This window comes from Diplotaxodon limnothrissa, linkage group LG1 (assembly GCF_057381915.1).
Source record: "Diplotaxodon limnothrissa isolate DT_005_m linkage group LG1, D_limnothrissa_male_GT1.1, whole genome shotgun sequence".
NCBI classification, from domain to species: domain Eukaryota; kingdom Metazoa; phylum Chordata; class Actinopteri; order Cichliformes; family Cichlidae; genus Diplotaxodon; species Diplotaxodon limnothrissa.
Window position 1 is genome coordinate 6,217,595 of NC_140596.1, and position 26,298 is coordinate 6,243,892.

Genomic DNA, 26,298 nt, shown 5'->3' on the forward strand with positions numbered 1-26,298 from the left:
CACACACACACACACACACACACACAGCTGGGAGCCATTTTGTTTTGTCGATAAGAGCTGGTTTTAGCCAACCATCTCGTTATCGTCAATCAGAGAGCAGAGGGAGAGATGGGGGCGGCTGAGTAGAAAAAAATAAATAAATACGCCTGAACACAAATCTCTCCAGATTAATAGGGGAGCAATGGGTTCTAAAATGCTGCAATGCAACTCTCTCATTAGCGCTGCTCTCTGAGCTGACAAAGGACTCATTTGGCAAAGGAGACGATGTTGAAATGTATAATGGAGACGCAGCAGATATGTACTCCCGCTCGCTTTCTTTCATAGTCGACACACGACTATGCAACTGCAGCGAGGAAAATGAGATGAGTCTTCAAATGTTTCTTTAAACAACCTTTCAGAGGAACCCTGAAAACATCAATGTAGTGTGACCGGAATGCTTTCAAGGCTGAGGCGAGTGTGGGGGGGGGAAAAAAGACGTGTGGTTTCTCCACAGTGGCTCTAGAAGGTAGTTAACAAACCATACTGGGCCGTGGGTATACCCAGTGGTTAGACCAGCGCAGATCTAAGAGTCCAAAGTCCTTTACGATACTTCAGGGAATTTGATTTTAGATAAATAAATGGAAAAAGAAGACGGAAGAAAAAGAATGGGCTGCATTTAAACCTATGAGCAAATAAATTCTCAAACTTTAACTACTCAGTACAATAAGAAGTTCAGAGACGATATTTCAGAATGTATTTACTGAGGCAGATTTGATGAAAACAGGTAGGCTGCCTTAATCCAGCCTCACATTGTTTTTAGACACGCATTTGAATATAATTTTGCTTGATTGGAAAAAAGAACCCTTTCTTGTACCACAGTGCCTCCAATTACACAATTAAACCCACATATTACATACCCACAAATACCACAAGTTCACTTAGCTTCTCCCAGGTAACTCTACTGGAAATCGGAAAGGGGACATGAAACGTGAGCTGCATTGCTTCAACATAAAATAACTGCTGGAACTACTCAGCATGAGTATAGTACAGTGCACTGTATCCAAGCGGACACTCCTCCGTTGTGCCAGCATTAAGGATTCAGCTGTTAACAGCTTAAGGATTGCATATAATCAATCAAACTGAGGTAAATTTACTCCGACAAAGCAAACAGAAAATAGAATTACCATGCATAAGACAATTTGCCCTACCATGTCCTCCAGTGAGAGATGTTTGGATAACTCAGAAACTTCAAATTTATACTTCCAAAAACTCAGTGTGGCCTATATGCTATAATAAAATAAAGACCAATGACTACAACAAATATTTTCATTTTAAAGCAAAAATATTGGAAACTAACTAGTATAGGCTCCAGCACCTCACTACTCCAGATTATGAAGCAGACTGCCCAATAAAATCTCTTCACTTTGTTCATGGTTGCTCTAAGCTGTGGTAAGGTTTTTGGTGCTGGTTGCAGTCTTTGGTGCTGATTGTACTGGTTAGTAGAAACACGTTGTTGCGCCCACAATTTGCCTAGGGATCTCTTGCCGATAAAAAAAAAAGAAAAAAAAAAGGTAAAATCAGCTGCTTTGTTTGACTCAAGTAGGGTTTGGCAAGGGCAAACAACTTAAGCACTTAAGTGCTCTGTCATTATTCTTAGTGGAAAATCAAGCATATTTTCAGTGGATGTTGCGATTCAGCAAATTTGTTTGTGATTCCCATGGATAGTATCTTAATATGGAGCTAAGGGTTTGTGGGAGACTGCCCAGTAGAAAGCCCTGCAAGTTGCTTATGAGTTCTTTTTTACTTTATGTGGTATTGTTGGTTTACACCTCAGCAGATCCGTAGTAGTAGAAGCTTAGTAGAAACTGGCTTGGATACCTTGTTGTTAATGTTGAGGAGTTGTAGAGCTAATGTTACAGAAGGTGAAATTTATTACCTTCAGGAAGGGCCAGGCTAGATGTTTGCCATTGCTCCCAATCTTTAAATTAAGATGACAAAACGTTTTGATCCACTATCATTACTTTCAACATAATGGTTCTAAGATGCAGGTAGGTCCTTATTGTGGCAGGGTAATTAATTTAAATTAGCACACAACAAAATTATTAGCTGATGTTAGCTGTTGAGTCTAGTAGCAGCTTAAGAGCTGCGCGCTAGTGGCAAATAAATCTAAATAGGAGAGTTAAGTTCAAATGCACTTTGATGAGGCAAATTCAAACAGTGCCCCAAGTAAATAGTTAATATCATTTTATCAACTGGATGCATAAACAAATTGCTAAGAATGCAAGAGCAGTGTAAAGGTAGACTTGTATTAATTCTTAAACACTAAGATATTTTAAAGTTATAAACTGCTGTGACTTTATGAAAACTTATTTACAAAGAGAGCAGCAGAGAGCAGCAGGATCTGCACATGCCCTCTAGTTCACAGCAGTATACGTTTCCCATGCCAAATTTAAGCACTCTTATAATATTGCTGTATTCTTATAAATGCATAACAACACGATGTCAAACATGTTGTGCCAGAGGGAAATCCAGCTCAGCAGGCCAGATCACAGAATACTTAAATACTGTTTACAAGAGGGCAAGTGGGCAGTGGCAGAAAACTCTGAGTTACCACTGGAGAAGTCATGGACTAAGATTTAGGAGCAAATAGAAATGGAAACCAAGAATATATCATCAGCGGAGGCATCTGGATAGCAATGATTAATTAAATCATTTGAATACCGCTGGAGTGCCTCCAAGTTCCTCAACTGAATTGATATGGAAATGTGATTATTTTATTCATGAATTAAGTAGATGAAAGCTAAAACAATGCAGTGAAGTCCTCAATATTAACTCGAGATGCCTTAGAGGTGGATCCAGAGTGCTTAAAAAAAAAGGCAATTTAGACCATCAGTGATGTCTGTTGTTACCAAAGAAACTTTACAGCATTCTAGTTGGACAGTAATTACAAACACTGGCCGACCACTTCTAAATATAGAAACGAATGTTCCCATTTGGAGAACTCAGCTCAATTTGGTTGGGCTTAATCGAGTTGCATTTATTGAGGCTTAATAAACAGTCAATCAAAAAAATCACTAAAACTCACAAGAATTACTGTGTAGTGCACACTTTTGCTACACTAGCTAAATGAACCTAGTATTTAGGTTTTCGGGGTGTATTTCCCTTCAACCCCAAAAAACCTCAAGTAAGTAGTGTTTCAAATAATGGTTTCCAAAATGAGATAAACAAGAAGTAATGCATTCATAGTCTAATTTCTTGACCTATTTGAACTGCAGATGCTCGCGCTTCAGAAAAATTGGACTGCTTCTACAGAGGAAGCATACTATTGGGGGAAAAAAGGTAAAACAAACAGGGAACTGGAATATAAAAGTGCTTAAAAAACTCCCGGAGAGGAGGGACACAGTCAGGGAGCTTGTTTGTTTTGTTTCTGTCTAATAATACTGTCTATTTCAAATGTGTGTATAGAATGAATAGAACAACCTCAGGCACTTCGCTGTGACAGAAAGAACACACAGTTTTGTTTACCTGTGTGTGGACTGATAAACACACAATCACTAATGAAAGAGGCGCATTAGTAAATAGAGATGGCACACATCTGTCACACAAACCAAACAAATTAGAATAAATAACTCCACAAAAGAGTAGACACAGAATCCTAGAAAGACTGAGGAGAGATACATATACTGCATGGGAAGGATTTTCAGAAATACTCTACATAAGCTGCTTGAAAGTGGCTACAGCCTACACTGCTGTTGGATACTTGTGATTATAAAATACAGATGAAAAGTTACAGATTACGATACTGAGGTGGATTCCAGAAAAATGCACAACCTGGCTGCTAAAGACAGCATGAAACCACAATGCACGCAGACAAGGAAGTGGTAAAAGGAAAATAAAGAAGTGCTGAAATGGAACATGCTGTTAAGTGCTATAGTATATCTTCAGCTGCCGGGTGGACTGGCAGTAGTCTGCAGCAGGCCTGGATGCTGCGTGCTGCCCCTCAGAGATACGGCCTCGCTAAATTTGACAAAGTGAAAAGCCATTTGCCAGAGAGCGCTGCTGTGAGTCCCCGCAGAATAGAAATGAATTTCAGCTCCGCTTCATTTGACTTTTCCCCCAAAATTAAAAGCACTGAGTTGTGACACAAGATGAAAAGTGCATCTCAGATCTTTCACTTTTTACTTCTTTTTTTTTACTTCTTTCCCATCTTTTCATTTTTTCTTTGGTACTTTTCAGTCTTTTATTTCATCCTGCTTATATATTTCTACTTTATTTCATTTTTTTGTATCATTCTACTTTTCCTTACTTCTAGTCTTTTTTTTCTGAATTTCCGTATTTTTCTTCTGCTTCTGTTCTTCCTTCCTTCTGTCTTTACATCCATTTGCCTTTTTTTTGCGTCCTCCATTCAAATCTTTCTTCCTCTCTTTAGTTTTTTTTTTCCCTATTTCCACTGATTTTTACCTTCCATAATTCAATCTCGATGTTTTGCTCTCCATCTGTTTTTCCTTTCTTTGGAGCTCTGTTTTTCCCATCCTTCCAGTGTTCCGTATCTTATTCCTTTGGAATAAGATGGAAGGAAGAAAAGAAAGGTCAAGGAAGGCTCCTTGACCTTTCTTTTCTTCCTTCCATTTATTCGTGGCTCGTGGGTGATCGTGGCACAAGAGTTGGGAGTTCGCCTTGTAATCGGAAGGTTGCCGGTTCGAGCCCCGGCTTGGACAGTCTCGGTCGTTCTGTCCTTGGGCAAGACACTTCACCCGTTGCCTACTGGTGGTGGTCAGAGGGCCCGGTGGCGCCAGTGTCCGGCAGCCTCGCCTCTGTCAGTGCGCCCCAGGGTGGCTGTGGCTACATTGTAGCTTGCCATCACCAGTGTGTGAATGTGTGTGTGTGAATGGGTGGATGACAGGTTGTGTAAAGCGCTTTGGGGTCCTTAGGGACTAGAAAAGCGCTATACAAATACAGGCCATTTACCATTTACCATTCCATCTTCCTCATATAGCTCCTCCATTTCTGCTGTTTGCCTTCCAATTCCCCATTCTTTCTTTTCCAACTCTTCCTTCCTTCTGATTCACTGTTGTGGCTCAAGAGTTGGCAGTTCGCCTTGTAATCGGAAGGTTGCCGGTTCGAGCCCCGGCTCTGACAGTCTCGGTAGTTGTGTCCTTGGGCAAGACACTTCACCAGTTGCCTACTGGTGGTGGTCAGAGGGCCCGGTGGCGCCAGTGTCCGGCAGCCTCGCCTCTGTCAGTGCGCCCCAGGGCAGCTACAATGTAGCTGCCATCATCAGTGTGTGAATGTGTGTGTGGATGGGTGGATGATTGTGTATAGTGTAAAGCGCTTTGGGGTCCTTAGGACCAAGCAAAGCGCTATACAAATACAGACCAATAACCATTTACCATTTCTTCTCTCCTTCATTATTGTAACTTTTTTTGTCGCTGCTTCTTTCTGTTCCTTGTTTTTTCTGCCACCTCTGTGGATTCTGACATTCTCACTACTGGTTTTCATTCCTCTCACTCTCTCAGTCTTGCTGTCACTCAGGTTGTCTCACAAGCCAGAAGTGAATCGGCTACAAACAAACAGCTTTTCACAAATCTCAGAGGTTTCTGTCAACACACTCCTGTCAGTAACACAATCAAAACTCAGCTACTTTCAAACACTGGAAATAACTTGAAGCAGTAGCAGATTTACTTGCACAGCTGCAAATCGGGTTGTCACAAAGCATCACTATTTCTGATTAATGTTGTGTGCTGAACTTCCACTCCTATTCTTCCCTTTAATTTCTCTTCCTACTTAGAGAAGCTGGCTGCCCAATTTGACCAAAAGAGTCAGTTTATTATGACAGGGCTACAGTTTAGTCGCTGGTTGGGCATATTTGAAACCAAAAGATATTAGTTGTGGGCAGGAGATGGACTGAAAAGAGAAAAAAAATGTTCTGGTGATGTAAACCTAGAATTTATAGCTGTTTTCATTTGCCTATAACATACAGTGACTTATGAGGATATTTATTGATTGACACGATGTTTTCCTCGAGCCTCAGTCTATATAAAATTTATATAAAACTTTAAGAGTAAAAAAAAAAAACACTTCTGCTGAACCAAATGATGTGACGCTATTTCAAGGTCAGATCCCTCCCAGTGTGTCGGCTGGCAAAGCGCAGCACGAGGGAGGCAGCCTCAAGCGAGCATCACATCACAAAGGAACAAAACATTCAAAGGCTTCCATAAAGTTAAAAAGCAAGCAATGGAATTTATCCACCACCCCAAAAAAAAAGAAAGAAAAACTATCTGAATGGAATATAATCCCTTCTTTTCATGCCCCTACACAGACGAATGACTCCAGGCTCTGTATCGTCCTCGGGAAGTTGGTCTCTGTGCAGCTCTGAGATTCATATTTTGATGAGAGAATTTCAAAGTGTCAGGGGTTTTAGCAGAAATATGTGGGGCGGGGTGGGGGCATAAAAGTAATGCTAAGTCATTTTCAATCCAGCGTCTGGGAAAGAGAAATGTCTCCTGTGTACATTTTTAAAGTTGGATCATTTCAAAAGGTCATCTAGTGGTAATAACGATGAGACCATGACAAGAATGTGAGGTGAACACAAGAGAAGGAAGAGGAGTTGATGAGGCGAGAGTTTGATTTAGGGAAATGTTTTTCAGTCTGACAATGTGGCGGAAAAAGAAACCAGCAGGCCTGTAGAGAGAAAGACTGACAAAAAGAGAGAGGGAGGAAAACAGATGGAGTGAAGGAGGGTGGAGTCACCTCCACAGAGGAGAACCAAGTGAAGAATTCAATTGCATGCTGCTGGCCACTATAATTGCAAAGGCGCCCTGACTGAGAAAGCGATACATTGTTCCTCAGCTCAGAAATATTATCCTCCGCCGGAGGAATCCTTATGAGTGAAGGAAAAAAAATCAATTGATATTAAAGGTGAGCCGTGGTGTGAGCTACAGGAGCCTCTGCTTGTCATAGCAGCCCCGTTTGATATCATGCCTGAAGAGCCAGGGAGGCTGGGGAAGATAAGTGGCCTGATTACCACTGCCTGTACGTGTTCAGAGGACCATAATGAAATGAGTGCCGCATTGAATAAAGAAATATACATGCAGCCACATATGAAGATCAAACTCCTGTCGGTGACACGTTGTCTCAGAGTTAAGCGCGTAATGTTTGTCTTTCTCCGTTTCGTGTGAATGCAATTCTAGATAATGCCTTAACCTTCCATCCCCTTTGCAAGTCATTAAAAGAAAGCAAAAAACAAAACGTGAACACAAACTAGCAAATCCTGCCAGCATGCGTTATTCTAAATGAGTTCTAATGCACACACGCAGGCCGACAATGACCCTGGAAACACAAATATGTTCCCAGTCGCTGTGCCAGGCTCCACTCAGATGTCCACACAAAAGACAGACAACAGCGTACACGCATAATTACAAACTTTGGGAACAGATGGGCATTTTGGTTTCTAATGTGTGCTGTTTTTAATCGCTTCCACACACACACACACACACACACACACACACACACACACACGCTCTAAAATGCTTGACAAACAGAATACACTGCTGTGCCTGTCACCAGATGAGCAGAGCATAAATGCAAACAAGATAAATATAAACTAGATCCAATCATTTAGACATATGCGAGAGCCAAGGTGAAGTCAGAGGAATCTGCAATCATTAAAAATCTTAAAGCATGCACAGCTGTTCTTATGCATGCCAGCAAAGGTAAAGTGCCAAGGTCACTACGGGAGCTGCAGTCTGTGTTCTGTGTACCTTCAAATGCGTACACAGGATGCCGCTGTCACAGATGACAAACTGTAAACATCCAGTCACATTCCTAATATCATGTTATACTGGTACAACGTCTGTAGGCATTCATAAAGAATTAATGCTGCTTTTCAAAAATTATGACACCAGTGTCCTCTAGGGAATTGCTTTTAAAGGAAACCCACAGGTTAGGATAAAAGACAGTCTGATGATTTACTGAATATATTTCTACATTATAAAAGAAAAATGTGACAGTGATTTTAAGTAAAACTGAGCTTCTAAAGTTTAAACTTCTTCAGCAGGCGTGTTACTAATGAACTGTTTAGGTGACATTTCTTGGTCTCAAAGGATATTCAATACACTTTTAGGAGTTTATCTGGTAGTGGCAACAGATGCAATGTGGCTGTGTTTTAATTGCTTGCATCTCTTTATCTGTATTTATTAAACAGTGTACCTGTTCTCCTACTATAATCTTGTTTCCCTTTCATTTTCTCTCTACACTTCCTGGGAAAATGCTACTGCCAGGACCACAGCGGTCTCTAACTTCTAGTTTCTATTGCTGGGGAGCAAATAGGGAGCTCCCTGGGTGATCTGTCTCTCCTCCTCCCACATGAGAGGGAAGGCTTTCATCAGTGGGAATTTCCATCCAAAAGATTACTATGTTTAATCAGTAATTTGTCTTCTTTCCCAACATATAATTACAGACCTCGTGCTGTTCTCTGGTGGCTGAGTCTTGCATGTATCAGTTATGTTAGTTCTGTTTGGTCGTTTCAGACTGACAGACAAGCCAAAAGATAGGGAAGACTTGGCGGTAGTATTTTTGTTCGCTCAGATAACTTCCTAAGCACGTTTTCTGTCTCCTGCCTGTACTTTTGTTCCTCTCTCCAGACTTACGCGTGTTAGCCAAAATACACTTGCCAAGCCGAGATAGCAAACTTTAGGGGGAAAAAAGCCACTACTGAGCCACTTTTCTCACTCACACCTTGCATTTTAGCACACTGATACTATACATAAAATGAATGTTGTAGTCAACAGCCACATTGGAAAAATAACAAAACATGGTCTATGAATAACTCAGCAGGAACCTTTTGAATGTTCTTTTTCTTATAAATATTCTTACAATGGTGGATGTTCATATTAAAGATGGCAAAAGAGTATTTTATAAGGTAAAATAAGGTAAACGTATATGTAAGTGATTCCTATGAGCCAGACGTTCAGGCTTCAGATTACTCCTTTTTCTACCCGGATCACAGCTCTGACTATAAGCACAGAAGTACCACCCACCTGCTGTTCAACCCTTCTGTTTACAAAAGACAGCGGATCAGATGTGCCAAATTAGGTCATTGGTTCTCAAACTGTGGGGCATCAGTCCACTGCAGGTGGGCAGTCTTTCATAAACTGCATGATTGGAAAGTAAGTGCCAGGGACCAGTTCCTATACTATCTGATAGACATAGTTTTCTTCAGGTGTAAAGTTTTCCAGAAGAAAACTATGAGTGACCTTAAGTTTTCTTGAAGTCATAGATGAGTGGATTGCATCAGCAACCAACAAAACACATTCTCACCAGACGTTGAGTGGCTGGTGCATTCAAATGTTTCATGCACAAATCAGTGCCTGAATTTGCTCATACTTTGTACTAAAGCATTTCACTACTAGTACTACAAATTTCATGGCACTAGTCTACAGATGCTGGAAAATCTGGATTTGTTTTTTCACTTGTATTTAGTTTCTTATCTTGGAATGACAGACTAGCTGCACCAGGTCACTGTGCTGTTCTCTTGTTTTTCTTATAGTCTCTCTGGTGGAAACATTTACCTTTCCTGGCTTTCTCTTTGGAGACAATTGTTTCAGTTTCTTCAGACTTGGATTTTGTCCTGGTTTCTCACCTGATTGTTAACATGCTTCTTTATATTTAGATAGCATGCAAATAGTGTAGAAGCTATACATTTTGTGCTAGTCTATTGAGTCAGAATGATTCTGACATATGCACAGTGGTAAGAACCAAATGGGCCAGTGGGCATGTTTCATAAATCTGATGGTAAATTAATATAATTTATGCAGGGTAAGAATGTTTCCATACACATATTAACAATTAGTATTTTTTTTTTTAGTAATAAAAAAAATACTAAAAAAATTAGTATTTTTTTAGTGCACAAAGCATATGACATTTAAAGAAAAAAAATGCCAAAAGACTTATTTTAAATGAGAAAAGTTGTGCAAATTGTTTAATCTAAAAAAATGGGCATCTTTTGTTTGCTGTCAGAATTCTTTGGGTTTAAAGCAGAATTTGAGTACTGGGAAAAGTGCGTCTATTGTAAAGCCTGGGCTTGTACACTGTCAAGAATAACTATGAACAAACAGAGAATAGATGCCAAGATGCCTCTTCTGAGTACATGTTGCTGCAAACACAAATCCCACACTCACCTAACACTCTGAATGCAGCAGCAGCAGGAAGTGTTGATATACCTTGATATACAAGGGATGAGACAGTCTTTTGTTAAATTGAGGGCTTGGATGAACTGAGCACCACAGGTTCAAATATTTGATCTCTAGTTGGATTTTTTTCTTCTACTCCACCCAAGGTTGTTTAGCCTCCCAGTCTGCTTTTTCTTTGGTGTTATTAGCAACCTGTAACACGAAGACACTGTACAACAGAGTTGGCCAACAACACTGACAGTTAGACAAAGAAACGACAGGCCAAACCAATCAGACATTGCTAATGGGGCCCCTGGCACAGAGAACGGCTTGTAACCCAGAAGAAGTAGTAGAGGTGTGTCAAAGGAAGACAGATACACAGAGACACCCACATTGTGAGAATACATAAAAGCAGCGCACATATTGGCATGAGCATGAGGACGCATCCGAGTACGGGTGATGTGTCAAGTGTTAATGCATGCAAAGTGCATGAGTGTGTGTGAGTGATGTCCATTTCCCTGCAGGTTAAGGTCAGTAGCTATCCCTCCAGGGCTTTTACTGTCACAGACCACTGAGCTCGACATTTCCTGCCCACTACCAGGCCATTTGGCAAACAGCAGGGTTTAGCACACTTTCAATCTGTGTCTTTGTGTGTGTGAATGTTTCAGGGTGCGAGTGAGGCAAAAGATGCAGAAGGAAGTGTTTGCATGTTGGCGTGAAAAATGTGTGATTCTGTTTGTGTGTAATAGTATGAAGTGAAGGATGCACATGTTGGAAAATATTGTGACTGGGTGTGTGTGGATGTGTGTACACTCTTGGGTCAGAAGGATTCTAACACCCATCTGTTTCATGCTGCTTAAGGTGTCACTTTGCTCCTCTGAAAGAGCCAATCTGTAGATTATTGAACAGTGTCCTACTACTGACCTCTGAATCCACTGAATCTAGAGGCACATACCTATTTCAATGATCTCATCAGGCGTCTGTGTTATAATCTTGCAGCACAGCTATTGAAATGAGTATTACAGCTCCACGAGTTGATGCCACTGCCACATATTGTAGCCTTTCTGTCTCAGCAAAGGGACTAATACACATCATGCTTTCAATAAAATGTGTGCTTGAAGGCAGGCATGCATTTAAACACAAAACAGCCACCTGATGCAAACTGACTGATACAAATAAGGCCATTTTCTCCTCTCCACCCTGTGCTGTGCTCCAATGGAAAATACACAGATTCATGAAGAAGTAATGAGAATGATACTTCAGTTATTCTTTTTGTATTAAATCTGTTATACTAAAAACAGCTGTTCTGAAATAATTCAGCCTGTAGCCAATTTCTTGCTCAAAAGAAAATTGTGTGCTTCATCTGGAATAAAAAGAACTGCATAGTGACTATGCAATGACAAATAGAGCCAGTTATTTTGTAAACTAGAGGCTCTTGGATTGACATGATCACTACAAAAGAGAATGTTTGCTCTGGTATCTTCTCATCCAAAGTGCAAATAAAAAAGTAAATGGAAGGAATTCCGTTTTACCTCATTAGCATGCAAATGTATGCAACAAGGCATGCAAAAATAATCAGTATTTAATCATCAACTCCATATGGTATATTGGTTATTTATGCCTCAACTATATATTGTTCTTGAGTCATTATAAAGAATTGCATTACCCTATAACTTCATTATCCAGTTGGATTTTCCATAACAATATTTTTCTTTTGGATTCAACATATCTGGAGGTGCTTTGAACTTGTTAGCCTTGAAGAATTAAGGAGTTAGCAATTTCTTGAAAATATGGGTTTTCTTATTACTATGCAAATCTATGCAGACTGGCATTACAAAATTTAATGAAATCATCTACTCCATATGGCGCTCCTGTTGTGTTAGTATGATTTTTCTTTTTCTTTTTTACTACGTGTTCTTCTTGGCTATCATGTTGTGATACCAGAATGACTTTATAATGTCCCACAAACCATATACCAAAGTGGGGGGAAGGGGGGGGGGGGGGGGGGGGGGGGGGGGGTCATCTATTATTCCACTACTTTTATTTTTCATTATCTGCACAAAATCTATTCATAGAAATGCTACATGCACACTGTGTAGAAAGAAAAATGAATTTAAACAGAGCTGTATTAAATATATTGTCTTAATATTTAAATGGCACTCATTTATTTCTTTTGTATTTAAGATGGGTATAGATTCAGATTCCAGTATGGACTCGTTCACTATATTCGGTCACGTTTACAGATTATGTGATAGATATAGCCCTATCTATCATGCGTATACATTTAATGTAAGATCTAAGAGCAGGCATGTAAATAGTGTGTATATAACATCTAAACATCATCAATGGAAACAATATCTGACCAAAGTGATGCTAAAAAAAACAAAAAACAAATGTGGTTGCTTGTGTATTTCTTATTCATCTAAGAGTTGATTACCCAACTCCATCTCACTTTTGGATCCCATCGTTAATGCGTGCATTAATGCCCTATATTTTATGTTCCAACAGCTTTGTAAAGGAGGGCAAATTCTTATTAGCTTTATAAAATTATTACCAAAAAACTCCAGAAACAACACATTTCCAAAGGTTTTCATTTTGATATAAATCATTTTTTGTAACCTTGGAAAGATTTGAGTCAGCTGGTATTATAAACAAACCTGCCTAAAGTTTTATATCACAGAGGTTAGCTTGAATTTTGGGCCTCCACCAGATGCAGCATATATTGAGCTGAAAGCTGCTACACATTGCATCAAGCTACACTGTGGTTGTTAATTCTCAGCGGGACTTACGCTACAGAGAGAGCAACTTAAGTCTGTCTTGGTGTTGTGTTAATGAAGCTTTATGTTTGGACCCTGGAAGTTATTGATTTACATTTCCCAGATTTTCCAATTAGATTTAACAAGTTGGTTTTCAGCCAACTTCATGCTTAATATATAGAATGAAATAAGGTAATCTTTCTGTTGCTTTTTACCTCCATACCTCTTTCAGACTCACTCCCTCGCCTCTCTCTGACCCCTCTAACCTTACCCATTCTCTACTTTTCTACCTCCTTTCGTTCTGCCTCTAAGGAGGCATGTTTGTTGCTGTAGTATCCAATTGGGGGCCCCTCTTGACCCACGCCTTATCTCTGATTGATGACTGACAGCCTCCACAGTGTGCACCACAAATGCAATTTTTCCATTAACCTCATTCTCACATAGGGCCAAGCGTGTGTGTGTGAGTTTGTTTGTGTGTGTGTGTGTGTTTGTGTGTGTGTGTCAAAAAGTGAATGGATCTATATGCAAAAGAGAAGCCTAACAAAAGCTAAAGGATCCCTGAGTTTTATAACAGAGCTGCTATTTTTGATGGCTACATGCTCTTTTTGCATGTGCTTAAGAAATGTATGTAATTTGCGTGTTTAGTTGAACACACTGCAAATTGAACAAAATTCAAAGCGACAGATGAAACAAGTGATACAGACAGAGTAAGAATAAAAAAGACTAAGAGAATGCCACAGTGGTAAGGATGCCTGAGTAGCTGAGCACATTAGGGACACAACATTAATAGCAAGTGTGTGACACAAGCAACATAAGCAGCTAATTCACTTTCACAGCCATTCATGACTTCTTGGATCCCCAAATTGCTATGCCTGCTGCGTATTATTGCACGTTTGTCAGAGGGATGTCACCCCACGCTCCCCAGGGTGTGCTTGATCTGACTCACCCCCACAGCCCTGGGAGAGCCTTTTCTCTCATGCAAAAAATCAGCACACAGTCGACCGATGAACTTTTGTAAGCTGCTACATATCAAGGGAAGCTGTGCTTATCCACTGACTCCAGCTAAGAAAATAATCTTGGTAATTTATTTGCAACTATTATTAGCGCACCAAGAGGCCAGCAGCACTGTAATAATGCGCTTTTGCTGATTTCTCTCCTCGTGCCACATGGCTTACATACATATTTAAGCTGTGTAGTTTGATTTTACAGCTTCATACGCTATTTAACAGGCTTCTAGTTTACTACAATAGTAAAAGGTTCCTGCACATCAACAATGCATTAAAGCTGCATATAGGAATATCCCGATCACCAACTAAAATCAAAGCTCCACCATCCAAAAGCTTATTGTTTGGAGTGAAATCCACGTTCCACTTCCTGCTCAGGTGCACACATAATGCAGATTTAATGCATCATTCTTTACCTATGCATAATACAGGAATCTATGATATAATATTTCTTAGATTCAGGTTGATGATAAAAAAAAACAGATGCTTTGTAGTGCCCACTATTGAAGCAAGATGCATGAATATAAGTGCAAGTGGCATGTAAGCGCCAACACATCCAAGTTCCTCCAGGGTAGTGGATTCAAGCCAGGGTTTCTGTAGGAACTGGATTAAAAAGCTGTGACAATAAACCTCATAAAGAAAATAAGTATGTTCATTTGTATTCAGGGGAAACTGTTAAAATTACATTACAACTATATCTCCCTCTGCACTTAATTCAAAGGAGCTAAATGTAGCTTCTAACATCCTGCTGTTTAGAATAGCTTCTAAATTGAGTCTCTCAAAATTGACTATTCCTGATATTTTGGTGGAAATGACTCAAAAGATGCATTAATTCCTCATGCAGGTATTTTTATATGATTTTGTACGAGGGAGTGCAACCCAGTTCTTTTGCAAAAAATTTTCTTTTCTAAACCTTTACTGAATGTCAGAGCTGATGTCAAAAAGCCCTGCGGTAACTCAAATCATAAGCTTATATGTGGAACCAACAGCACAACATTGCAGGCTATTCATGGGTGCAGCATCTCATTCTCCCCAGTGAAATGAATTGATGCAGGGACTTTAAGTGTTAGCGTAACATTTGCAGGAAAGGCACGATGAATAATACACACGTACGCCAACACGCAATCCTGTAAATAACTGCACCCACAGAAAAACACACACATTTCATATAGAGACTGAGATGTCATGCAAAGACATATGTAGAGGCTGTATGTATGTATATGTGTATGTATGTATGCATAGAACAGGTATTCTGTTTTTGGACACATTATGAGAACCGAATTATATACACACAGAAGAGAAAATAGGAGTGCACAAATCAGGCCTTAACTGCATGTGAAAGCTCAGCATGCCCATGTGTCTTTTCTGCCTGCAGACCAAACACAAGACGCTGGTGATGCAGAAGCAACTGGACAGCTGATACATGTATACACACACACAACTCTCTGTCTCACTCACACACACACACACACACACACACAGTATACACTACATTTCTTATTCTTTCTTTTCCTCTCCCCTCACTCATATTTTTTTCCTCTTCCCATCTTGGGCCTCTTTACTGACACAACATGATACCTAAGCTTCATACTGAGGAAACAAAGGTGTGAGTGAGAGAAAGCTGGTAAGTTGGTGGAAAAAAAGAAAAAAGAGATTTTTTAAAAGGGGGGGGGGGGGCCAAAACGAACACAAGATTATGATCCAGCAAGACTTATTACAAAGCAATAAGAAAGAAAAAGTAAAGGTGAGAGGCAGTGGAGGATGAATGGTAATAGAGGATGAAGTCTACAAATTCTGTGGCCATTTGACCCCAAGAAACGCTAAGCTTAGCACCAGCTGCATGAATAAACAACCCTGGCATTCCTGTCTTACAGGAAAATAAAATCCTCTTCACATAAGCTTTCAGGTGGTACCGCTTGAAAAGATTTCTCATATTTACTGATATGCAGACAGAAGAGCAAAACACCTGCTTCACCTGCAACACCCCTGTTTGAAATGCTGTCTCCTTTCAAATCTTTATCACAGCTTTGTAAATGGCATTCACAGTGCAAGTACACCTAAAATGTTCAGTGTGTAGCTGCAAAAGTAACCAACTATTTTCTACCAGGCTTGTCACATTAGCTTAAATCTGTGACTTTTTTTTTTAATCTAAAAATTCTGCGAATTTCTAAGTCTGAAAACATTTGCCCAAATGTTATGTTCTCAACAAAAGGGTGGGGAGGAGGGAGGGAGGAATACTTATCATAAAGTATCTGACTAAAGAAAAAGTCAAACAAAGCAGATTCACAAATAAAACAGTATTTTAATTAGGGCTGCCACAAACGATTATTTTGATAGTCGACTAGTCACCGATTATTTATGCGATTAGTCGACTAATCAGATCATCATCCACTGGACGTAAAACTACAGCTTATTGCACCAGCAGCATCTGCTCTTATATAACTATCATTAGCTTACAGCTTTAAGCTTTTAAGGTGCTAACTAAAAATAAAGACAAGATGATAGTTTATTCAATTTTAATGAAATTTGCAGATTGTTTCGGTGAAGTTTAATAAACTCCTTGCTATCTAAAATATAACAGGACACCGGAGTATATTCTCCAGCATCTCACACTTCTGATAATCAGCTGTTATTCAGCTGTGTAAAAACTATAACTTTAATCTCAGACAAACCGATTTACTCAGGAACAAATAAAATACAAAAAAAAAAAAAAAAAGCCAAACAACAACATTTTTAATTTATCTAAGTGACTCATATATTTAACCTGAGTAGCGAAAGACGGTGGTGGGTTTGAAAACAATTTGCCAGGAGTCCGGTGTTCTCACCGCGCTAGTGACCTAGCCCCCGGCTAGCTATCGAGCTAGTGGGTAACAGACGTCTCCGAAAACGTCGGAGCGCTTTTGAAAATGTGGTGTCCTGATAAACTGAGCCGATATTTGAGGTTTACACAGCTACATTCTCGCCTGAAAATATGTTAAACGTTTATTTTGTGACCCAGAAAGAATAATAAGAGTAATATTAAAACTAACTAGCTGCCGCCATTGTTGGAAACTAAGCTGGGCCGCGCTATGAATTCTGGGACACAGCTGCTTCTTCTTCTTCTTCTTCTTCGGGGTTTAACGGCAGCTGGCATCCTTGTACATGCAGTGCTGCCATCTTCTGTTTCAGTCCGTTATTACACTCTTAAATCCTGCTACTTATTCCTGTGTCTTTTGGGATCTTACAAAGCTTCAAACGACGCGTCGACTATTAAATCAGTCGTCGACGATTTTGATAGTCGACGTAATCGTGACTAGTCGACAAATCGTGGCAGCCCTAATTTTAATAAATGGGAAATAGCTAGGCTATGCCAATCAAAGGCCTAAAACAAAAGCACAAAAAGGAAAAACATCTTGAAATGAAAAATTCTAAAAAGAAAAATACAAAAACGCTTCTTGCTTACAAGAGGACAAAGCCACTCACTGGTAGCTCAACACTGGCCCACACTTTGAGCTGGCAAACTTCTCACACCAGTTTTAAGCCAGTGCTGATTACTAAGTGGAAATTGGCTCCACAGGAAACAAGGGCTGGCACACGACTTAGAGTGCTGGATAACCCACACAGCCTGCTTGGGCTGTAACAGTGATTATATGTCAGTCATGCTTCCTTTCATAACCCCCAATGGGCCAAGTATAAACATTAATATCATTATTTCACGTTTTAAGCAAAATTAGTTTTAATATTCATCACAAGCCAGCCTTCAAGAGTCCATTATATCTGTCTTTGAAATGTATATATCACAACTTATGGCTACTTTAGACCAGATAAGACGAGGTATTTTTGATGATAACGACAGCAAAACCATAAAAAATATCAGATGAAAAACATTAATGTCCAAGGAGTGATGAAGTACTCTGTGTAACTAGTTGTGTGTTAAATAGCTACTGTTAGAAAGGCACTCACAGCTTTCGGAAATGTCCATATTCCACCACTTCCATCAGTTGGATCCAGGTCGACGCAAGCACACACAGGGAAATGGAAACTATGACACCTGGAGACTATACCCATGCTATAGCCTTTTTAAAAGCTAATTCTTCTTGAAAATTTACATGATCTAAAGAAAGAGTTCCTATTTGACCTTCAGATACAGATGTACAGACAGCAATCATCATTTTATGACGATTGCTGTATGATGACACTGCAATATTGTCTATTATTATATTACCTTTTATAAATTCCTATGTGACTACTCACAGGTGAGGTCATGTATTTCTCACCTATGGAAGCAGTTCTATGATGAAAATTAGCACATTGAATTAAACGGTTACGTTAAGGTAGGAAGCTGTCAGCTATTGAATGACCTTACTGTGCAAAACTCGAACCTCTCTTTCAACCATAAAAGGATTTAATGAGTGTGTCATCATTGTCACAAAACACCAGAATTTCCTTCAGGTTTCTCAGAACTAAAGTTGAAGTAAGACCATTCACACATTTATTTGGACTGCGTGAGACTGAAAACATCAAACTCAATACGATAGGCTTTTGTTGATGGGTTTCACACAGAGCCGTGCCTGCTACCATCAGAGGCCAGGTTCACAGCAAGCTTTCACACTGCCTACAAATCAACTTTCAAGAGTATTATTGTTAGAACATTTCTGAGCATTACTCCTACTCCTAACAGGAGTCTAGCACACAAGGCACGCTTCTTTAAACACTGAATTCATAAAAGCAGTGCTGCCAGCTAAACATACTCATACTGATTTCCTTTTGAGAACGATCCCTCTGCATCCAAGATGCTGATATGTAGATATCCTATTAACAAATACAAACACACATATTTAAAATCCTCTGTTTGATCCCAGCTAAAAATCAACGGTTGTTCCAAAATACTAAGCTCTCTATGATCTTTGCAAGTAATCTGCTTTCAGTCGTTCAGCAACGCTCAAGACTTAGATCAATGACTCCGAGTAGCTATGCTGTTGCTTGAAGGTGTGTTTGAAAAGAGTGAAAATAACATACATTTTATACACCTGTGTTGTCACCCACAGTACTTGAATGCCCTGTGCTGGAACTAATGCCTGAATTCCATTGGGAGAACGCCTTTTGGGCTCCTGATATAATAGCTGGTGAAACTGATTCGACTTGATCCTAATTGCTAAAGCCAATGCTTGCTATCATACCACTGCCAAATTTTTTGGATACCTGCTAAAAGCAGTACCTGAGTTTGGGTTGTGGGTTCAGGGCTGAGAAGCCCAGACTTCCCACCTCTTTAACCTGATGAAGTCAACAGAACGACACAACGACACAGCATAAAGCATCAGGTCAGTTTTCATAATAAAAGAACACATGTAGACCAAACCCTTATCTTCTGAACTGCACTCAGTTGCTAGCTGACAAGACAAGTTGTAAACAAAAACTGTAACGGAGTGTAATGGGCGTGGGAGCTTCCTTCTTTAACAATTATTCAGAATTAAGAGAGATGAGTTACGTCTTCACAGAGCTTGCAAATGTCCAAAACTTTCAGTAAGTGTGGCCCTCCTTGAGTTGAAGAATGTTTGTGAGCCTCACAAAGTTAAAAATATACGTGTTCGTCTCAGAACCAAATATTTCTCTCTAAAATTTTCTCACTTCACAAATGATTTTCTGCTGATTTTTTCTGACATGATCTTTTCCATTTCTGGCTCGCTGTTTGTTTCTCTCTGTCTGTTCTGTCTGCTGATCTTTTTCCAGGCAACCTATTTGATCCCGTCTAGTGTTCATCATACCTCTGAGGATATGTCCTCTCTTGTGTGCCTTGTTCTAGTACTGTCTTATAGACCTAGCTTCAAAAACACAATTCATCATACAGCAACAGAATAGGATGCTGTACAACAAAGAAAATGAAAATCATTCCAGTGTGTATGTATCTCTACCCTTCATCTGTGTGATCCACAGAGCTGCCGGCCATCTCAGATACAGAATTAAACCTCAGACATGATTGCTATTCAGGGAGGTAGTTTGTGGAGAAAATTGACTGGGTTTAATCCTCGTCTGCAAGCCTGGCCTTTGGCAAGGTAAAATAAGATGAGAGTTTCTGCTTGTTTAGATGTTGATGGATGAATAGTAATTAAAACCTTACCACACATGAATAACAAACAGTGGTAAGCAGGACTGAGTAGTGTGAATGGTTTAAGGTAGGATGCGGGAATTGCCTTGCGGGAGTAAGGGTGGGTGTATAGTTGGCATTGAGAGGTTACTGTACATCTTTGAGGCTGACACATGCAACTGCACAATAGGTGAGGTCATAGCTTATGTAATCCTCCTGAAATATGAAACTTAACATCAGCAAGTGAAGATCTGTAGAACTCTGATAAGTTATGGTTCTCCCACAATTTCCTGGTTATTTCTAAGATCGCTGATACTGAAACAGTGTGGCTCAGTTTAGATATCTCGTTTTCAGTAACACATGTGACTAGGCAAACTCCAGAGCACGAACAGTATATCTGCATTTTGAAACCATGTCAAAAAAAAAGACTCTAAACACTGTGCGGTGAAGAACTGTGTTTCTAGCTAGTCTGAGTTACACTCAATAGTTTTGTTCAGTATCATCAATTGTCATTGTTTTGGAAAAAATATATATAAATCCAGCCAGATTTGAAAAGTGAATACGTGGGCATGGAACAAGAGTGGCTTTAGTGAGGACCTCGCCTTTTTAAATACCACCTCCACCCACCTACCACCTTTTTGTTTATGTACCTCTGATGCAGGTGTTTGTTGATCTAAAATGCCAGGAATAACCCTGGAGCAGCTTATATAAAGAATCCAGATATAAGCCTGATAAGAATCATAAAATCGAAATATCTGTTTTAAATTTGAATAAATGTAGACTTTTAAACAAGAGGAGAAGCTGCTAGCAGAGAACACCATCACCACTGGAGACATTCTTATTATTATATAGTGTATTCCAATCAGCAATCAGCTTTTGATTTTTCATTACAACTGCTAACATTTCCACTCCTTTTACTCCCCTCCCAGTTGATAGAAATTACAAATATAGAAGTCCTTTTCTTTCTTTCTTTTTTTTAATGCAGAGTGAGCAATCCACTTGCTGCCCACTTTCTGCATCTACAGCAAAATTCCACTTACAGCTACTTGACATCTAGAATAAACTAACAATTAGGATTGTCATCATGTGTAAGATGCAATTACTTCATAGGCTAAAAGCTCTTAAATGCTTTGATTTCAGCCATATTTACAGGGGGGTAGTATAAGTTTACAACACTTCAGCACTTGAATCCGATGTTGTACTGATAATAAACGCCTGTAGATGACAGATGATCGTCAGATAGAGTTACATCAGAGCTTACCTGGTTGGAGTACCGCATACTGACATTGCGCTGGTCCTGTCGTGGCACATAGCGATGAATTGGATCAATATCTTTGGGACTGATCAGCTCATCCACTGAAAAGTGAATGTACACAAACATACCACAAAAGGTAGATATGAATACCATTAAAATGTAGGGAATACTGTGGGATACTGACGCACGACTATTGACAAGTAACTAAGTGTAAACGCATAAAGACTTAATGAAAACAAACCCCACATAAACACTTGGTCCTTGGATTATTGTGAGACACTTATTAAGCTACAGTTACAAAAAATAATTCATAATGAAAAACTATTGAAAACATATTAGTTTTAAGTTAATCGTGAACTTGCAGATTAATGTCAGAGTACAGTGAATGAATGCATCAATTCAAGTCGACATACTAAGCACACAGACGCACAGACATACCCAGTAGCTTGGCAATGTTGTACAGGGCCTGACCCCACAGGAAGACTTTCCCATCACGGCCAGAGTTGCTAGGGAAACGCTTCTGGCTCCCATGCTTGTTCTGCTCCGCCTCCACAAAGTCAGCCGGTACATAGTAGTACTTGGGGATTATAGCGTGGCCTGGCACGAGAAACGAGAAGTGTAAGCTCTATGTGCATAAGACTAAGCAAAAATAATCTTTACTTCTTACATAGTACAAAAACTATGTACTTCAGTAACTTTGCACTGGTGGCACACAGGGATAATAGCAACAAATCATACAGCAGTACAGATGCTGAGTTTAACCTTTGAACCACTGCTGTACTTAAGATCACCTTTACATCTTAGCATGTTTAAACACATGACTCTTATGCAGTTTCTACTGAAGCCTTTGTGTGTACCTGGACTTTAATAAAAAAAAACCTGGTATTTGAATTTAGATGGACTAGAAACAATTTGGGGTTCATTATCTTCCCTGTGGACACTTTGCAGACTGGAGGAGCCTGGATTTAAACTACCAACCTTCCAACTGGTGGACAACCAGTAACTCCTGAGGCACAGCTGCGATATAGGCAAATAACTTTAAAGCGTATTTTTCAATTTGTTCCCAAACTAAGTTTTATTTTATTTTGTTATTATTAAAAAACAAATAAATAAATAAATAAAATCAGATAATTATAAATGGCTACGTGAGACACCCCTGTACTTTTAGCTTAATTCAAAAACTTGGCTAATGCTACTAAAAATTCTCTTTAGCAGTATGGGGCTTACCATGTTAACCATCTAAGTTTAGCACTTTAGCAGGATATTTCACACATAGTGGTTGTAACTGGACCTACAGCTAAGAACACTAAATCTTTTTGTGCCCACTCTTAGGCTACGTTCACACTGCAGGTGAAAGCGTATCAAATCCGACTTTTCTGACCCTATGCGGCCCATATCCGATCATGGTATGACAGTGTGAACGGCACAAATCCGATATTTTCAAATCCGACCTGGGTCACTCTAGTATGTGGTCCTGAATCCGATACATATCTGATGTTTTAGAAAGCGACTGCTGTTTGAATGGTCATGTCGCATTAAATCCGTCTTTTACGTCACTGACACAAGACAGACGCCAATTATCAGCGCCGGAGAAGACATCGTGAATGCTTCCTGGTCATCCAGTGTAGATGTTAGTGAAACTGTTGGGAAGACAGCGTTGGAGAAACGTGAACATTTTATTTGTACTGTATAATCTGCAGATTCTGACAGAAATCTGCAACTATCCTTTGAAGCACTGCTCCTCTCTAAAACAGCAATAAGGATCATTATTAGGCCATATCTAAATAACAAAATAACTTTATAACTTAAAGCAAAATTGGGAAACGTAAAGTCCGAAACAAGTCTTTATATTAACGGCCATCAGTCAAACAATACTGTCTGGTCTGGGTCTAAACAGAGCGCGTTGTGTGTGACGTCTTCTTTTGCGCATGCGGGCCGCTTTGAGGGTTCACACTAGAGCACGTTTGCTGTCACATTTTATTTGTAGTGTGAACAATCAGACAAAAAAAATCAGATTTGATCAAAAAAATCAGAATTGAGCATTAAGACCTGCAGTGTATAATATAAATACTAATACTAAATAAATAATATAAATGCTTACTTCAAGGCTAGCACAACTGTAGTTGAGGACCCCACCACCGTCCTCACTCACTCATCACAATATATTAGCATGTCTTCAATAGCTGAACCCTGCATGTGCTTTATGTATTATCAAAACAATAGGAGCCCCTGACTCCTGGGAGGTCAGGCAAACCAGCAAAAGAAGATACAATAGCAGCTTCTGACAGTACAAAATCCATTGGTGGATTTACACTTTTAATAAGTATTTAACAGTAAAACAGAAAACACTCCCTTTGTGTTCTCCTCTAAAACCCAGCCAATTAACTTCAGGAGTTTTGTTAATTTATACAGAACCAGTACAAAGAGCTCTGCAGAGACATTCAGGGTAACTTAAGTCAGCTCTGTTTCACATCATTATCCTTTCTGCACTCCAATTATTTCAATTTCTTTTATGAATAGATGAATAGAAACACCCAGCTCTTGACATCCTCATCATTTAACTGTGTCCTCTCACATCAATGTGTACCGGTGAATGCATGAGCCAGGCTCTTTTGCTCACAGGGAAGGTTGAGTTCACTTGGATGCATCACCCCTGTGAACCTTGGTATGTGGTGTATGAATATGTAAAACTGATTTAATAAGAGAAAGTTTGTCGCTGCCGGAAGGGGAGAGAACAGAATCAAAAGTATTAAAAAGAACTATATTGAGAGGCCAGATGAGATAATATCATATATGTTTGTGTTCAGGAGTTCACGGTTTTCCTCATTCAGCGGTCACTGCATGTGTGTGGGTGCATGTTGGCTTTTATGTGGTTACTCACCCTCATACGACTGAAAGATGATGGGTTCAAGGAGTTCCTGGTATTCTTTGACCTGGGCCTTATTTCTTCTGAAGACCCCTACAACACACACACACACACACACACACACACACACACACACTATAAAACATTGAAAATGCTTTTTCACATCTAACTGTTAACTGCATCAGTCAGGCAAAGTTACCCTAATAAAATAGTTTTACAATACTGAAAAATGGTGAGGCACTGTCAATAAAAATCTTCCTAGGTATACAAGATTTTTTTAAGAGCATTTCATTGTAGAGGCTTGTTGGTTATTGATGTATCCGTCTGGATCAGTTTAACTGCCTTTTTTCTTTTGAGCAGAGCCAATAAAGATGAATAGCTTCATATAGAGCAACAGGCCCTGCAGGTTGTCTGTTAGTCTTAAGAAAAATCTGTGGCATATAGAGAGGCAAAGGGGCTATTAGATTTTTTTTTTTTTTTTTTTTTTTTTTAAAGGAAGAAAGAAATGCTTAGGAAAAACTAGAGTCTTTCATTTATTTCTGACCATTTACTTTGGGTCACTAACAAATTAAAAAAAAAGAAAAAAAGTGTGTATCCATGTCCTCTAAAACCAGAGAAAAATGTAATTTCCTGTAAAACGCTATAAGTCTGTCTTATACCATGGCAATGACCCACTTGAGGCACCATAACAGCAGCAATGGATAGAACAAGGCTTACCGTCAATCATCATGTAGATGAAAAATATGGGAAACTCGCACTCGATCCCATCAAAAAGCTGGAGAAAGACAGAGAGAGGAGGAGAGGGGAGGAATTATTGCTTTTTTCATTTCACAAAGAGAAGAGAGGCGCAGGAGCTTTAAAGCTGAATTTGAGCAGCACTGAATATGGAACAGTATGGCACAGAGAAAAAATATAAAGGATGTGGCATTCTGAATGAAACCTGTCAGTATAGAGAGAAATATTACTGATCCTTTACAAGGTCTTTTTTTTTCTAATTCAAAAACTTGGCTGTTTGTTTTGAGGAGGACATCTAGAGGTGTGAAAGTTTAGTATGTTTACAATAGACAGACACATAGATGGAAAAACACAGAGAAAGTCGGAGTTTAGTTTTACTGAGGACTCAGTGTCACTTCTCTATCACTGAATAATCAAAATCTTGGCTTTCAGTCTTTTACAACCTAACATGAAATAAGGTATTATTTGTAACCTAGCAACAACAAACACTTAAGAGCAGCGCTCAGAAAATGACACTGTGGCAAAAAACACTGCCATGTTGCCTGTGAACTCAGACCTTCAATATCAAAGATTTGTCAGATTTCACTCAGTATAACAAAGACAAGAGAATTACAATGTATGTTTAACAATATAAATACCTACTCGCTGTGTGCTTAAGTTAAAAAAAAAAAGACATTGTTTGCTTAGGCTGCTGCCCCCGCGACCCGGCCTCGAATAAAGCGGATGAGGATGGATGGATGTTGCCTTTTAGTTCTGGTCGAGTTCTTCTTGACATTTTAGAATGTGAGGTTCACAGTAGTTTTACATAACCTAAAGTTGAAAGTATAAAGTCCAAACAAAAATCCAATCAATAAACTATACCATGTGTTACAAATGGAACTGCAAGCTATCATACATATTTAGTCAGGCCACAAATAAGCTTCAATATACCCTTTAAGGTTTTTATTCAAGTTTCTGAAAGCTTGTTAGAGGCATGTTCTTCCAAAACATTTTTGTTTTTGGATGTTTTAATGATGGTGGTGGAGACTGATCTGGTGACTGTGAAGGCCATAACGCGTGATACTCAAATTCATTGTAGTTCAATGACCACTCCCATCATGACAGAACCGCTCCATCACAGAAGAAAGGTGATTTTGCAGTGACCCTTCCCTCTAAAAGGTCAAGTGAAGCCAAAATGCATCAGCACAATGTCACCATAGCATAACTGAGCCACCTGATCCCACCACAATAGTTGACCGAGTGTTAAGGGTTTTGCCTCTAATCCTATAATTTCTTTTAATTCAAACTATTTATAAATATGGGAGCTTTGGCTCACATTAAATACATGAATTTTATAGTAGATAGTTCTGCTTGTGTATTCATACTAAATCACAAATCAGAATCCTTTGACTGATTCACTTTCTCACGCCAGACATGCAGCAGATTGCTTGGTTGTGGTCCAGCTGTTTAGTGTGCAACAAAGTTTGATTG

The 26,298-nt window shown here is 39.3% G+C and overlaps 1 protein-coding gene across 2 annotated transcripts in view; it reads right to left on the bottom strand.

Annotated features, from left to right (window-relative positions):
• Positions 1-26,298, bottom strand: part of phkb (phosphorylase kinase, beta) — a 104,598-nt gene that overhangs the window by 27,074 nt on the left and 51,226 nt on the right. For both annotated transcript variants that reach the window (XM_085359301.1, XM_085359225.1), the window contains exons 11-14: positions 24,811-24,868; positions 24,109-24,186; positions 21,666-21,824; positions 21,234-21,328 (exon numbers count right to left, since the gene is read on the bottom strand). In XM_085359301.1, coding sequence (XP_085215427.1) covers positions 21,234-21,328; positions 21,666-21,824; positions 24,109-24,186; positions 24,811-24,868 — 390 coding nt within the window. The remainder of the gene's footprint in view (positions 1-21,233; positions 21,329-21,665; positions 21,825-24,108; positions 24,187-24,810; positions 24,869-26,298) is intronic.